A 12,080-nucleotide genomic window follows, 5' to 3' on the forward strand; every position below is an offset into this window, starting at 1 on the left:
GTTGGAGAGACGCACTTGTGGGTGATAGAGGTGGTGCTGGGATACTTGGAGTGGTATAAAAGGTCAGTTTCTGATTGGGGAGGAGGTCACAGCGAGTGTATCTCACTAGGATCATTTATATCTCTGCAGGTAGGTGACTTTAGCAAGACTTCAATACTACAACTAGATGAGGTGTGAATGCTCCTATGCTGAAGTTGAAGTGAAATGCTGACAGAATGTAGAAATGGTTTGAACGTTGAAAAGTTGGAATTTCCAGGAAAAACCAGGAATATGGTTTGGAACTTGGGAAAATGTTAGTTTGAATGTCCAGGATGAGTGGAATGTGTTGATGTTGGAATGGTTTGAATAGGTTGAAAAATGTGAGAATTGTGCAACTTGGAAAAAGGTTCCTTTCATTTCAATGGGAACTTCCTGGAATTTTGGAGAAAAGCGGGATTAAAAAAAAAAAAAAAGATTAGGAGCATGAATGTTCTAAATTATCTGAATTTGTTGGTGTTGTAATCGCTTAAATCAGTCAAGAAATGTTGAAGTAGTAACAGTTTTTAATTGAGACATGGTACAACGGAATTCCCGGGAAAAAAATTGAATTTTTCAAGTTCTTAAACCAACTTGTTTTATTGTCCTGACTAAGAAGAATGTTTTGATGGTGGAACGCTTGAAAAATGTGAAAGGAGTCAATGCACTAAAAAATGTAGGAAATAAGGTTAGAAAAAAACTGGAATTCCTGGAAATTTGTTGAACTTGGAAAAATGGTTGTTTGGATTTCCAGGATGAGTTGAATGTGTTGAAGGTGGAATGGTTTGAATCACTTGAAGATGTGGAAATAGTGGAAGTTTGAAAAATGGATGATTAATTTTGAATAGGTAAAATGTCCTTGGAAATTGGGAATTCGAGGAAATCCAGATTTTTTTTTTAAATAATTGTAGCTGAGATAGGCGCCAGCGCCCCCCGTGACCCCAAAAGGGAATAAGCGGTAGAAAATGGATGGATGGATGGATGTTGAAGTAGAGCGCACAATTCCTGAACAGGCTGAATATGTTTGAAGTTGGAATGGTTCGAATCGGATGAAAAATGTGGGAATTGTGGAACTTTGAAACATGTTCCATTCTTTTCAATGGAAATTTCTAGAAATGAGGGAATTTTAGGGAAAATGCAAAAAATAATCAATGTTCTGAATGAGTTGGAAATTAAATTGGAGTTGAAATGATTGGTGTTGGAATTTTTCAAAACGGTCAAGAAGTGTTGAGAAATTGTGTATTGGAATTCCTGGAATTTCGGGAATTTTTCCAGTTAAAAAACAACTGCGTTTTTGTCCTGATTAAGAGGAATAATTTAACAGTGGAACGGTTGAAAAATGTGGAAGGAGTAGTCGGCAGAAAAGTGAAAAAGGTTTGGAAAAACTGGTAATTCCTGGAATTGTTTTTGTTATAGTTTGAATGTCCAGGATGAGGGGAATATGTGGGATGGTTTGAATCGCTTGAAAATGTGGAAATGGTGGAAGTTTGAAAAATGGATAATTCATTTTGAATAGGAAAAATGTCCCTGAAAACTGGGAAATCTAGGAAATCCGGAATTTAAAAAAAAAATATTTGTTGAAGTTAAGCACACAATTCCTGAACAGGCTGAATATTTTTGAAGTTGGAAGGGTTGGAATCGGATGAAAAATGTGGGAGTAGTGGAACTTTGAAAAATGTTCCGTTCTTTTCAATGGGAATTTCTGGAAAAGAGGGAATATTTTGGAAAATGCAAAAAAAATAAGTAATGTTCTGAATGAGTTGGAAATGAAATTGGAGTTGAAATGGTTGGTGTTGGAATTTTTCAAAACGGTCAAGAAATGTTGAGAAATTGTATGATGGAATTCCTGGAATTTCGAGAATTTTTCCAGTTAAAAAAACAACTACGTTTTATTGTTCTGATTAAGAGGAATAATTTAACGGTGGAACGGTTGTTAAAATGTGAAAAGGGTTTCAAAATACTGGTAATTCCTGGAATTGTTTTTGTTTTAGTTTGAATGTCCAGGATGAGTTGAATATGTGGAATGGTTTGAATCACTTGAAAATGTGGAAATGGTGGAAGTTTGAAAAATGGCCAATTCATTTTGAATGGGGAAAATGTCCCTGAAAACTGGGAATTCTAGGAAATCCGGAATTTTTTTTAAAATAATTGGTGAAGGGAATAAGCAGTAAAAAATGGATGGATGGATGGATGGGGAAGTAGAGTATACCATTCCTGAACAGGCTGAATATTTTTGAAGTTGGAAGGGTTGGAATCGGATGAAGAATGTGGAAGTAGTGGAAATTTGAAAAATGTTCCATTCTTTTCAGTGGGAAATTCTGGAAAAGAAGGAATTTTTGGGAAAATGCAAAACAATTAATTACTGCTCTAAATGATAGAATTCCTGGAATTTCGGGAATTTTTCCAGTTGAAAAAACAACTTAGTTTTTTTTTTCCTGATTAAGAGGAATAATTTAACGGTCAAACGGTTGAAAAATGTGGAAGGAGTAGGCGGCAGAAAAAAAGAGTGAAAAGGGTTTGAAAAAACTGGTAATTCCTGGAATTGTTTTTGTTATTGTTTGAATGTCCAGGATGAGGGGAATATGTGGGATGGTTTGAATTGCTTGAAAATGTGGAAATGGTGGAAGTTTGAAAAATGGATAATTCATTTTGAATAGGGAAAATGTCCCTGAAAACTGGGAAATCTAGGAAATCCGGAATTTTAAAAAAAACAATTGTTGAAGTAGAGCACACAATTCCTGAACAGGCTGAATATTTTTGAAGTTGGAAGGATTGGAATTGGATCAAAAATGTGGGAGTAGTGGAACTTTGTAAAATTTTCCATTCTTTTAAATGGGAATTTCTGGAAAAGAGGGATTTTTTTTGGGAAGTTGCAAAAAAAAAAATTAATGTTCTGAATGAGTTGGAAATTAAATTTGGAGTTGAAATATTTGGTGTTGGAATTTTTCAAAACGGTCAGGAAATGTTGAGAAATTTTATGATGGAATTCCTGGAATTTCAAGAATTTTTCCAGTTAAAAAAACAAGTTCTTTTTTTGTTCTGATTAAGAGGAATAATTTAACGGTGGAACGGTTGTTAAAATGTGGAAGGAGTAGTTGGCAGAAAAAAAGGGTGAAAAGGTTTGGAAATACTGGTAGTTTCTGGAATGGTTTTTGTTATAGTTTGAATGTCCAGGATGAGTTGAATATGTGGAATGGTTTGAATCACTTGAAAATGTGGAAATGGTGGAAGTTTGAAAAATGGCCAATTCATTTTGAATAGGGAAAATGTCCCTGAAAACTGGGAATTTTAGGAAATCCGGATTTTTTTTTAAATAATTGGTGAAGGGAATAAGCAGTAGAAAATGTATGTATGGATGGGTGGTGAAGTAGAGCATACCATTCCTGAACAGGCTGAATATTTTTGAAGTTGGAAGGGTTGGAATCGGATGAAAAATGTGGGAGTAGTGGAACTTTGAAAAATGTTCCATTCTTTTCAGTGGAAAATTCTGGAAAAGAGGGAATTTTTGGGAAAATGCAAAAAAATAATTAATGCTCTGAATGAGTTGGAAATGAAATTGGAGTTGAAATGGTTGGTGTTGGAATTTTTCAAAACGGTAAAGAAATGTTGGAAATTGTATGATGGAATTCCTGGACTTTCGGGAATTTTTCCAGTTAAAAAAACAACTTCGTTTTTTGTTCCTGATTAAGAGGAATAATTTAACGGTGGAACAGTTGAAAAATGTGGAAGGAGTAGGCGGCAGAAAAAAAGAGTTTGGAAAAACTGGTAATTCCTGGAATTGTTTTTGTTATAGTTTGAATGTCCAGGATGAGGGGAATATGTGGGATGGTTTGAATCGCTTGAAAATGTGGAAGTTTGAAAAATGAATAATTCATTTTGAATGGGGAAAATGTACCTGAAAACTGGAAATTCGAGGAAATCCGGATTTTTTTTTTTTAAATAATTGTTGAAGTAGAGCACACAATTCCTTAACAGGCTGAATACTTTTGAAGTTGGGTTGGAATCGGATGAAACATGTGGGAGTAGTGGAACTTTGAAAAATGTCCCATTCTTTCCAATGGGAATTTCTGGAAAAGAGGGACATTTTTGGAAAATGCAAAAAAATAATTAATGTTCTGAATGAGTTGGAAATTAAATTGGAGTTGGGACGGCGTGGCGCAGTGGGAGAGTGGCCGTGCGCAACCCGAGGGTCACTGGTTCAAATCCCACCTAGAACCAACCTCGTCACGTCCGTTGTGTCCTGAGCAAGACACTTCACCCTTGCTCCTGATGGGTGCTGGCTGGCGCCTTGCATGGCAGCTCCCTCCATCAGTGTGTGAATGTGTGTGTGAATGGGTAAATGTGGAAGTAGTGTCAAAGCGCTTTGAGTACCTTGAAGGTAGAAAAGCGCTATACAAGTACAACCCATATAAATGGTTGGTGTTGGAATTTTTCAAAACGGTCAAGAAATGTTGAGAAATTGTATGATGGGATTCCTGGAATTTCGGGAATTTTTTCCAGTTAAAAAAACAACTTAGTTTTTTTTGTTTGTCCTGATTAGGAGGAATAATTTAACGGTGGAACGGTTGAAAAATGTGGAAGGACTAGTCTGCAGAAAAAAAGGGTGAAAAAGGTTTGGAAAAACTGGTATTTCCTGGAATTGTTTTTATTATAGTTTGAATGTCCAGGATGGGTGGAATATGTGGAATGGTTTGAACTGTTGAAAATGTGGAAATGGTGGAAGTTTGAAAAATGCCCAATTCGTTTTGAATGGGAAAAATGTCCCCGGAAAACCTGGAATTCTGGGAAATCTGGGAATTTTGGGATATTTTCCAGGGATAGCCCGCCATTCCCGAAGTTGGCACAGATTGAATGGGGTGAAAAATATGCTTTGGGGCATTCACACAATCATGAGTGCTTTGTGTTAAAATGAGGTGAAAGTGATTCCTATCCAATGTGTTAATTCGTGTAGACAGCACACGATGCAGCTGCATTGAGATTATTCCTAATGAGTAGAAAGGCAATGCCTCCTGGCTGTTGGCCATCAAACCTTATTTAACACTAGAACGAAAGGATAATACTGGAACAAAAGGATACTAGTCTTTGTTTTTTCTCCTCCTTTGCCTTGGAATTGTCCTCCAATTAGCATGGATTCCAAGTCTTCCTCATCTTCTACCCGCACAGTTGATTTCCTTCAGGTCATGTCTGACTTTGACACGGTTCTCAAGTTCTGGGCTCCAGTGGAGGCAGACTACGACACCTATGGAGGTCTGGTCCTGATCCGGTGAGTACAGGTTTATGTTAAGACCCAATGCAGGTGTCCAATGTGTGTTTACACATCCAGACAATATCATTACACAGCAGCCATGAAAAAGTGCAATTAAAGAGTAAAAAGGTGAAATGTAATTCAGAAAAAGTTGCATTGTTGACTCTAATAACACAACGTTATTTTTTTTTTACTTTAAAACTGTTATCGCTCAAAAAATAATAATGAATCAAAATCAATGTCGTTATGAATTATTGACATATTTAAGTCTCAAACGACTTTACAAATATTCAACTTTGAAAAAAATAAATACATTTTGCATATTTTGCGTTTGCCATAAGGGGCATTAAAAACTAAAAAAAAAAGATCCCCAAAAATTATTAAATCGTATAAATGGACGAAAATTGCTCGAGAAAGTAAGTGGAGAGTAAAAAAAAAAAATTATGAATTACTTGATTTTAACGCTTTTATGAGTGGGGCCATTTTGGATCCCTGACAATTCTGAGATTTTTTATTTTTTTTTAAAGGGAAATTTTCATCGCTCAAAAAATAACAATGAATAAAAATCAATGATATTATGAATTATTGACATATTTAAGTCTCCTATTACTTAAAAAATATTCCACTTTGAAAAACAATACATTTTGCATATTTTGCGCTTGCCATAAAGGGCATAAAAAACAAACAAAAAACATCCCCAAAAATTATTAAAATTTATAAATTGACAAAAATTGCTCGAGAAAGTAAGTGGAAAGTTAAAAAATAAATAAAAATGAATGACTTATTTTTTAACACTTTTATGAGTGGGGCCATTTTGGATCCCTGAGAATTCAGAGATTTTTTCATTTTTTAAAGAAAAATTTTCATTTCTAAAAAAATATTGAGTTAAAATTAATGTTGTTATGACTTATTGAACTTTAAAAGCACAAATTAATTCACATCAAATATTCTACTTTGAAATAAATATTTAAAAAATTAAAAATGTAAAAATTGACGGGAATTGCTCTAGAAAGGAAAAGAGTCTCAAATTACTTCACATCAAATATTCCACTTTGAAATAAATAAATATTGCATTTTTTTGTGTGTTTGCCATTAAAAACTAAGTTTTAATATTACAAAAAGGGCAGAAAAAACTAACAAAAAAATTCCCCAAATATTATTGAGACGTATAAATTGAGGAAAAATTGCTTGAGAAAGTAAAAAAATTAAATAATGAATGACTGATATTCAAGACTTTTCTTGTTAAAAAAAAGAAAAGTTTTAATCAATGTTATAAATTATTGACTAATTTAGGTCTCCAATTACTTCACATCAAATATTCTACTTTGAAATAAAAAAAATCGCATTTTTTGTGTGTTTGCTATTAAAAACAAAGTTTTAATATGACAAAAAGGGCATAAAAAAATAACTAAAAAAGCATGAATTATGTTGTGTAATTAAAACGTATAAATCAACAAAACTTTCTCGAGAAAGTAAGTGGAAAGTAAAAAATTAAAAAAACTATTTTTAAACACTTTTTTGAGTGGGTTCATTTTGGTTCACTGAGAATTCTGTGAGATTTAAAAAATTATAATAATTGATAAAAAAAATAATGAATTAATATTGTTTGGAATTACTGACCTAATAAATGACTTCACATCAAATATTCCACTTTGAAATAAATAAACATTGCATATTTTGTGTTTGCCATAAAAAAAAACAAAGTTTAAAAAAAAAACAAAGTTTTTTTTTATGACAAAAAGGGTATTAAAACCAAAAAAAAAAAGAAAAAAAATTAAAACGTATAAATCTACGATAATTGCTCAAAAAAGTCAGTGGGAAAAAAAAAAAATTATAATGAAAGACTTATATTTAACACTTTTATGAGCGGGGCCATTTTGGATCTCTGAGAATTTTGTCGGATTAAAAAAAGTGTGTTTTTGTCATAAAATATTGGCTTCATTTACAAAGTGTATAAAACAGCAAACAAACAAAAATATAAAATATATATTGACAGATAGGTTTGAAGTTAATCTCGAGATTTAAACGTTGAAAACAAAATACAAATATATGACCCATTTTTTATATCTCTATGACTCAGACCCAAACTTGAGAGGAGCCCTAATGGTTAAAAAAAATCTATAATTTGTATTGGTTTTGAAAATGAAAGATTGCAAGATGGCCCCCGCATGCTTTGATTCTTCAGTGGAACAAGTGTGGACCCCCCTGACACAGACCAACAATGTCTTTCTCTCCACAGTTTATTCACCAACCACCCTGAAACTCAGAAGCTGTTCCCCAAATTTGCCGGAATCCCCCTGGCTGACCTGCTTGGGGATTCTAGAGTCTCCAGCCACGGGGCCACTGTGTTGAAGAAACTAGGCCAGCTGTTCAAGGCTCGAGGGAGCCACTCTGCCATCCTCAAACCTCTGACTAAAAGCCATGCCACCAAACACAAGATAGCCATCCGTCACTTCCAGGTAAGATTCGCACAGAGTTCCTTCTGTGACAACCTCTCCACTTGGGTTTGTCTGGTTCTTCACAGGAGATCTCAGAGGTCATTGCTAAGGTCCTGGAGGAGAGAGCTGGGCTTGATGGAGTATGTGGAAAGTAAAAAATTAAAAAAAAACATTTTAAACACTTTTTGAGTGGGTCCATTTTGGTTCACTGAGAATTCTGTGAGATTTAAAAAATAATAATAATTGAGGCCGACTACAAAGAGCTCGGCTTTACAGGCTGATGGCGCTTTTGAAAATGACGTTTTGCACAAATGGTGGCAGATTTCCAGAGTGTGCTAATAAAAACCTCTGACACTCACAAACCACTTGCCGTGTTCTCTGTTGTTGACAAGTCCTACTGCACGGATAAGCAACACAAAGATAATGTGGGAATGTACAGCTCAAAGGTCCTGACTTGTCACCTGAACTCTTAATCTCAAGTGCCTGCATGCACCACAAGCACACAGCCATTAAACAACCGACCATGTGAGGACCCAGCTCTGGGATCGTTCAACTGTGGTCAGCTGATCATGCACAACAAGCACACATCCATGAAACTACCGACTATGTGAGGACCCAGCTCTGGGATCGTTCCACTGTGGTCAGCTGATCATGCACAACAAGCACAAATCCATGAAACTACCGACTATGTGAGGACCCAGCTCTGGGATCGTGCCACTGTGGTCAGCTGATCATGCACAACAAGCTCAAATCCATGAAACTACCGACTATGTGAGGACCCAGCTCTGGGATCGTTCCACTGTGGTCAGCTGATCATGCACAACAAGCTCAAATCCATGAAACTACCGACTATGTGAGGACCCAGCTCTGGGATCGTTCCACTGTGGTCAGCTGATCATGCACCACAACCACAATATAAAAGATATTGTATACCTTTCAAATAAAGTACCATACTCCTTATGAAGGGCAAATATTGTATTGGAGCTCTTACATAAGGGGTGTAAAAACTACGACCCACCGGTCAAATGGGGCCTGCGAGACGTCACAAGTTTAATTATAAATCTGACGCACGGGGTGTGTCCAATTAAAGTTTAGATATTACACATCATAAATGCTGCATATACATCGATACTTTGTGGACAGCATGAGTAGTTTGGGTTAATGACCATGAATTGCACTTCCAAGTATTTTCTTATAAATGAAGCAATCCAAACAACTATTCCCACTCATGGTCACACTTAACACAACCTGCTCGCCAAATTTTGATAGTATTCCACGAGACTACCGCGTCAGAAATACCCTTTTTACAATTGAAAGCAACAAACAGCACCACACTAAAATGAACTTGATATGAAATAGAAAGAGACAACATCACACAGCAAACAACATATAGGCTAAGTAAACAAACACGCCTACAACCACTACTTGGAGGGAATAATAAACAAATCAATGATTCAAGTGAAAAGCTTGCAGTCCTCGGTAACGAGTGACTATTATAATTACTTTTCAAAAGTACTTTTCCCAACACCGCTACTCAGTTAGTGCAAAAAAGTGTTGATGGACGCCATATTTACGGTGGCCTGTTGGTGCAAAACACTAACATTTAAAGAAACAAAATTACAGCTACCATTTCGTGTTATTTATTTGATTTGTGTAAAGGTGCCGTACATTCCCGACGATAGGCCAATTTCTTTCCCACTCTTTGAGCCAAACGGTGTGGCTAATTTATGGATTTTTCTTCACTGACAGCCATAATGCATATCATCGTTTAGTTTTTTTTGAAGAAAACTAAGCAAATACACTGAAAAGGTTTGTTATTGTTTGCGCTATGGCACCATCTTTTGGACGAGTGCACTCACTGCAGGTGCTGCATTGCTTTTCTATTCAGAGTAGTGTTTTAAACCGGAGGGAAAAGTGCTGTTTCGTTTTCTAGTCGTCCATAGCGTCTCTACTCGTATGGATTCTTCATCCATCACTCCAAGCAACGTTTGAAGTTTTACAATATAACTAAAACAATTCTTACTTACAAAACCATCCCATGTGTGATGTCTGTAGGAGTGTTTTCATGCATATATCTATGTGCTATCGTAATGTAATGAAGATGGCGCGGTTAGCATTAGCTAATATGCTAACACGATTACGAGTGCCTGTGTTAGTATTTTTTACTTACAATGGCATTCTTTTTATATTGTTTTACTTTCACAAATTCCTCAGTAAATTAGCCAAAACGTCACCTTGGAGTTATTGAGTCTGTTTAGCTGATTGGAGAGTGAGCTTGTGAAGCTAGCGGGTCCATGACCATGACTTCTGTTTTGTTTGATCAGCCGTTTTACTGCCGTTTTTGTTTAGAAACAATTAGGGTATGTACAAACCCCGTTTCCATATGAGTTGGGAAATTGTGTTAGATGTAAATATAAACGGAATACATTGATTCGCAAATCATTTTCAACCCATATTTTTTTGCAAATAATAATTAACTTAGAATTTCATGGCTGCAACATGTGCCGAAGTAGTTGGGAAAGGGCATGTTCAACACTGTGTTACATCACCTTTTCTTTTAACAACACTCAAACGTTTGGGAACTGAGGGAACTAATTGTTGAAGCTTTGAAAGTGGAATTCTTTATCATTCTTGTTTTATGTAGAGCTTTAGTCGTTCAACAGTCCGGGGTCTCGGCTGTCGTATTTTACGCTGCATAATGCGCCACATATTTTTGATGGGAGACAGGTCTGGACTGCAGGCGGGCCAGGAAAGTACCCGCACTCTTTTACTACGAAACCACGCTGTTGTAACACGTGGCTTGACATTGTCTTGCTGAAAAAAGCAGGGGCGTCCATGATAACGTTACTTGGATGACAACATATGTTGCTCCAAAACTTGTATGGACCATTCAGCATTAATGGTGCCTTCACAGATGTGTAAGTTACCCATGCCTTGGGCACTAATACACCCCCATACCATCACAGATGCTGGCTTTTGAACTTTGCGCCTAAACAATCCGGATGGTTATTTTCCTCTTTGTTCCGGAGGACACCACCTCCAGAGTTTCCAAATATAATTTGAAATGTGGACTCGCCAGACCACAGAACACTTTTCCACTTTGCATCAGTCCATCTTAGATGAGCTTGGGCCCAGCAAAGCCAGCGGCATTCCTTCGTGTTGTTGATAAATGGGTTTTGCATCGCATAACGGAGTTTTAACTTGCACTTACAGCTGTAGCAACCAACTGTAGTTACTGACAGTGGTTTTATGAAGTGTTCCTGAGCCCATGTGGTGATATCCTTTACACACTGATGTCGGTTTTTGATGCAGAGGGATCAAAGGTCCGTAATATCATCGCTTACGTGCAGTGATTTCTCCAGATTCTCTAAACCTTTTGATGATTTTACGGACCGTGGATGGAAAAATCCCTAAATTCCTTGCAATAGCTTGTTGAAAAATGTTCTAAAACTGTTCGACAATTTGCTAACAAATTGGTGACCCTCGCCCCATCCTTGTTTGTGAATTACTTAGCATTTCATGGAAGCTGCTTTTATACCCAATCATGACACCCACCTGTTCCCAATTTAACTGCACACCTGTGGGATTTTCCAAATAAGTGTTTGATGATCATTCCTCAACTTTATCAGTATTTATTGCCACCTTTCCCAACTTCTTTGTCATGTGTTGCTGGCATCAAATTCAAAAGTTAATGATTATTTGCAAAAAAAAAAAGTGCTTATCAGTTTGAACATCAAATATGTTGTCTTTGTAGCATATTCAACTGAATATGGGTTGAAAATGATTTGCGAATCCTTTTATTCTGTTTATATTTACATCCAACACAATTTCCCAACTCATGGAAACGGGGTTTGTAAATAAACATTTACAAAATATTTATGTGTAAATAACTAGAGGTAAATGCTTTAAAATGTAATATCGGAAATTATCGGTATCGGTTTCAAAAAGTAAAATGTTTGACTTTTTAAAACGCCGTTTTAAAGTGGTATACAGACGTAGGGAGAAGTACAGAACGCCAATAAACCTTAAAGGCAATGCCTTTGCGTACCGTCCCAGTCACATATCATCTACAGCTTTTCACACACACAAGTGAATGCCATGCACACTTTGTCAACAGCCATACAGGTCACACTGAGGGTGGCCGTATAAACAGCTTTTACACTGTTACAAATATGTGTCACTGTGAACCCACACCAAACAAGAATGACAAACACATTTTGGGAAAACATCCGCACCGTAACACAACATAAACACAACAGAACAAATACCCAGAACCCCTTGCAGCACTAACTCTTCTGGGATGCTACAATATATACCCCCCGACCCTGCCCACCACAACCTTCTCATGCTCTCTCGGGGGGAGCATGTCCCGAATTCCAAGC

The 12,080-nt window shown here is 36.4% G+C and overlaps 1 protein-coding gene across 1 annotated transcript; it reads left to right on the plus strand.

Moving 5' to 3' along the window:
- Positions 1–8,060, plus strand: mb (myoglobin). The gene is made up of 4 exons (XM_061875611.1): positions 1–129; positions 5,141–5,278; positions 7,500–7,719; positions 7,785–8,060. Exons 2-4 carry the CDS (start codon positions 5,142–5,144, stop codon positions 7,851–7,853), a joined length of 426 nt encoding a protein of 141 aa, XP_061731595.1. The 5' UTR covers positions 1–129; position 5,141; the 3' UTR covers positions 7,854–8,060.
- Positions 8,061–12,080: the final 4,020 nt, after the last annotated feature.

Source organism: Nerophis ophidion, linkage group LG01 (assembly GCF_033978795.1).
Source record: "Nerophis ophidion isolate RoL-2023_Sa linkage group LG01, RoL_Noph_v1.0, whole genome shotgun sequence".
Classification (NCBI taxonomy): Eukaryota; Metazoa; Chordata; class Actinopteri; order Syngnathiformes; family Syngnathidae; genus Nerophis; species Nerophis ophidion.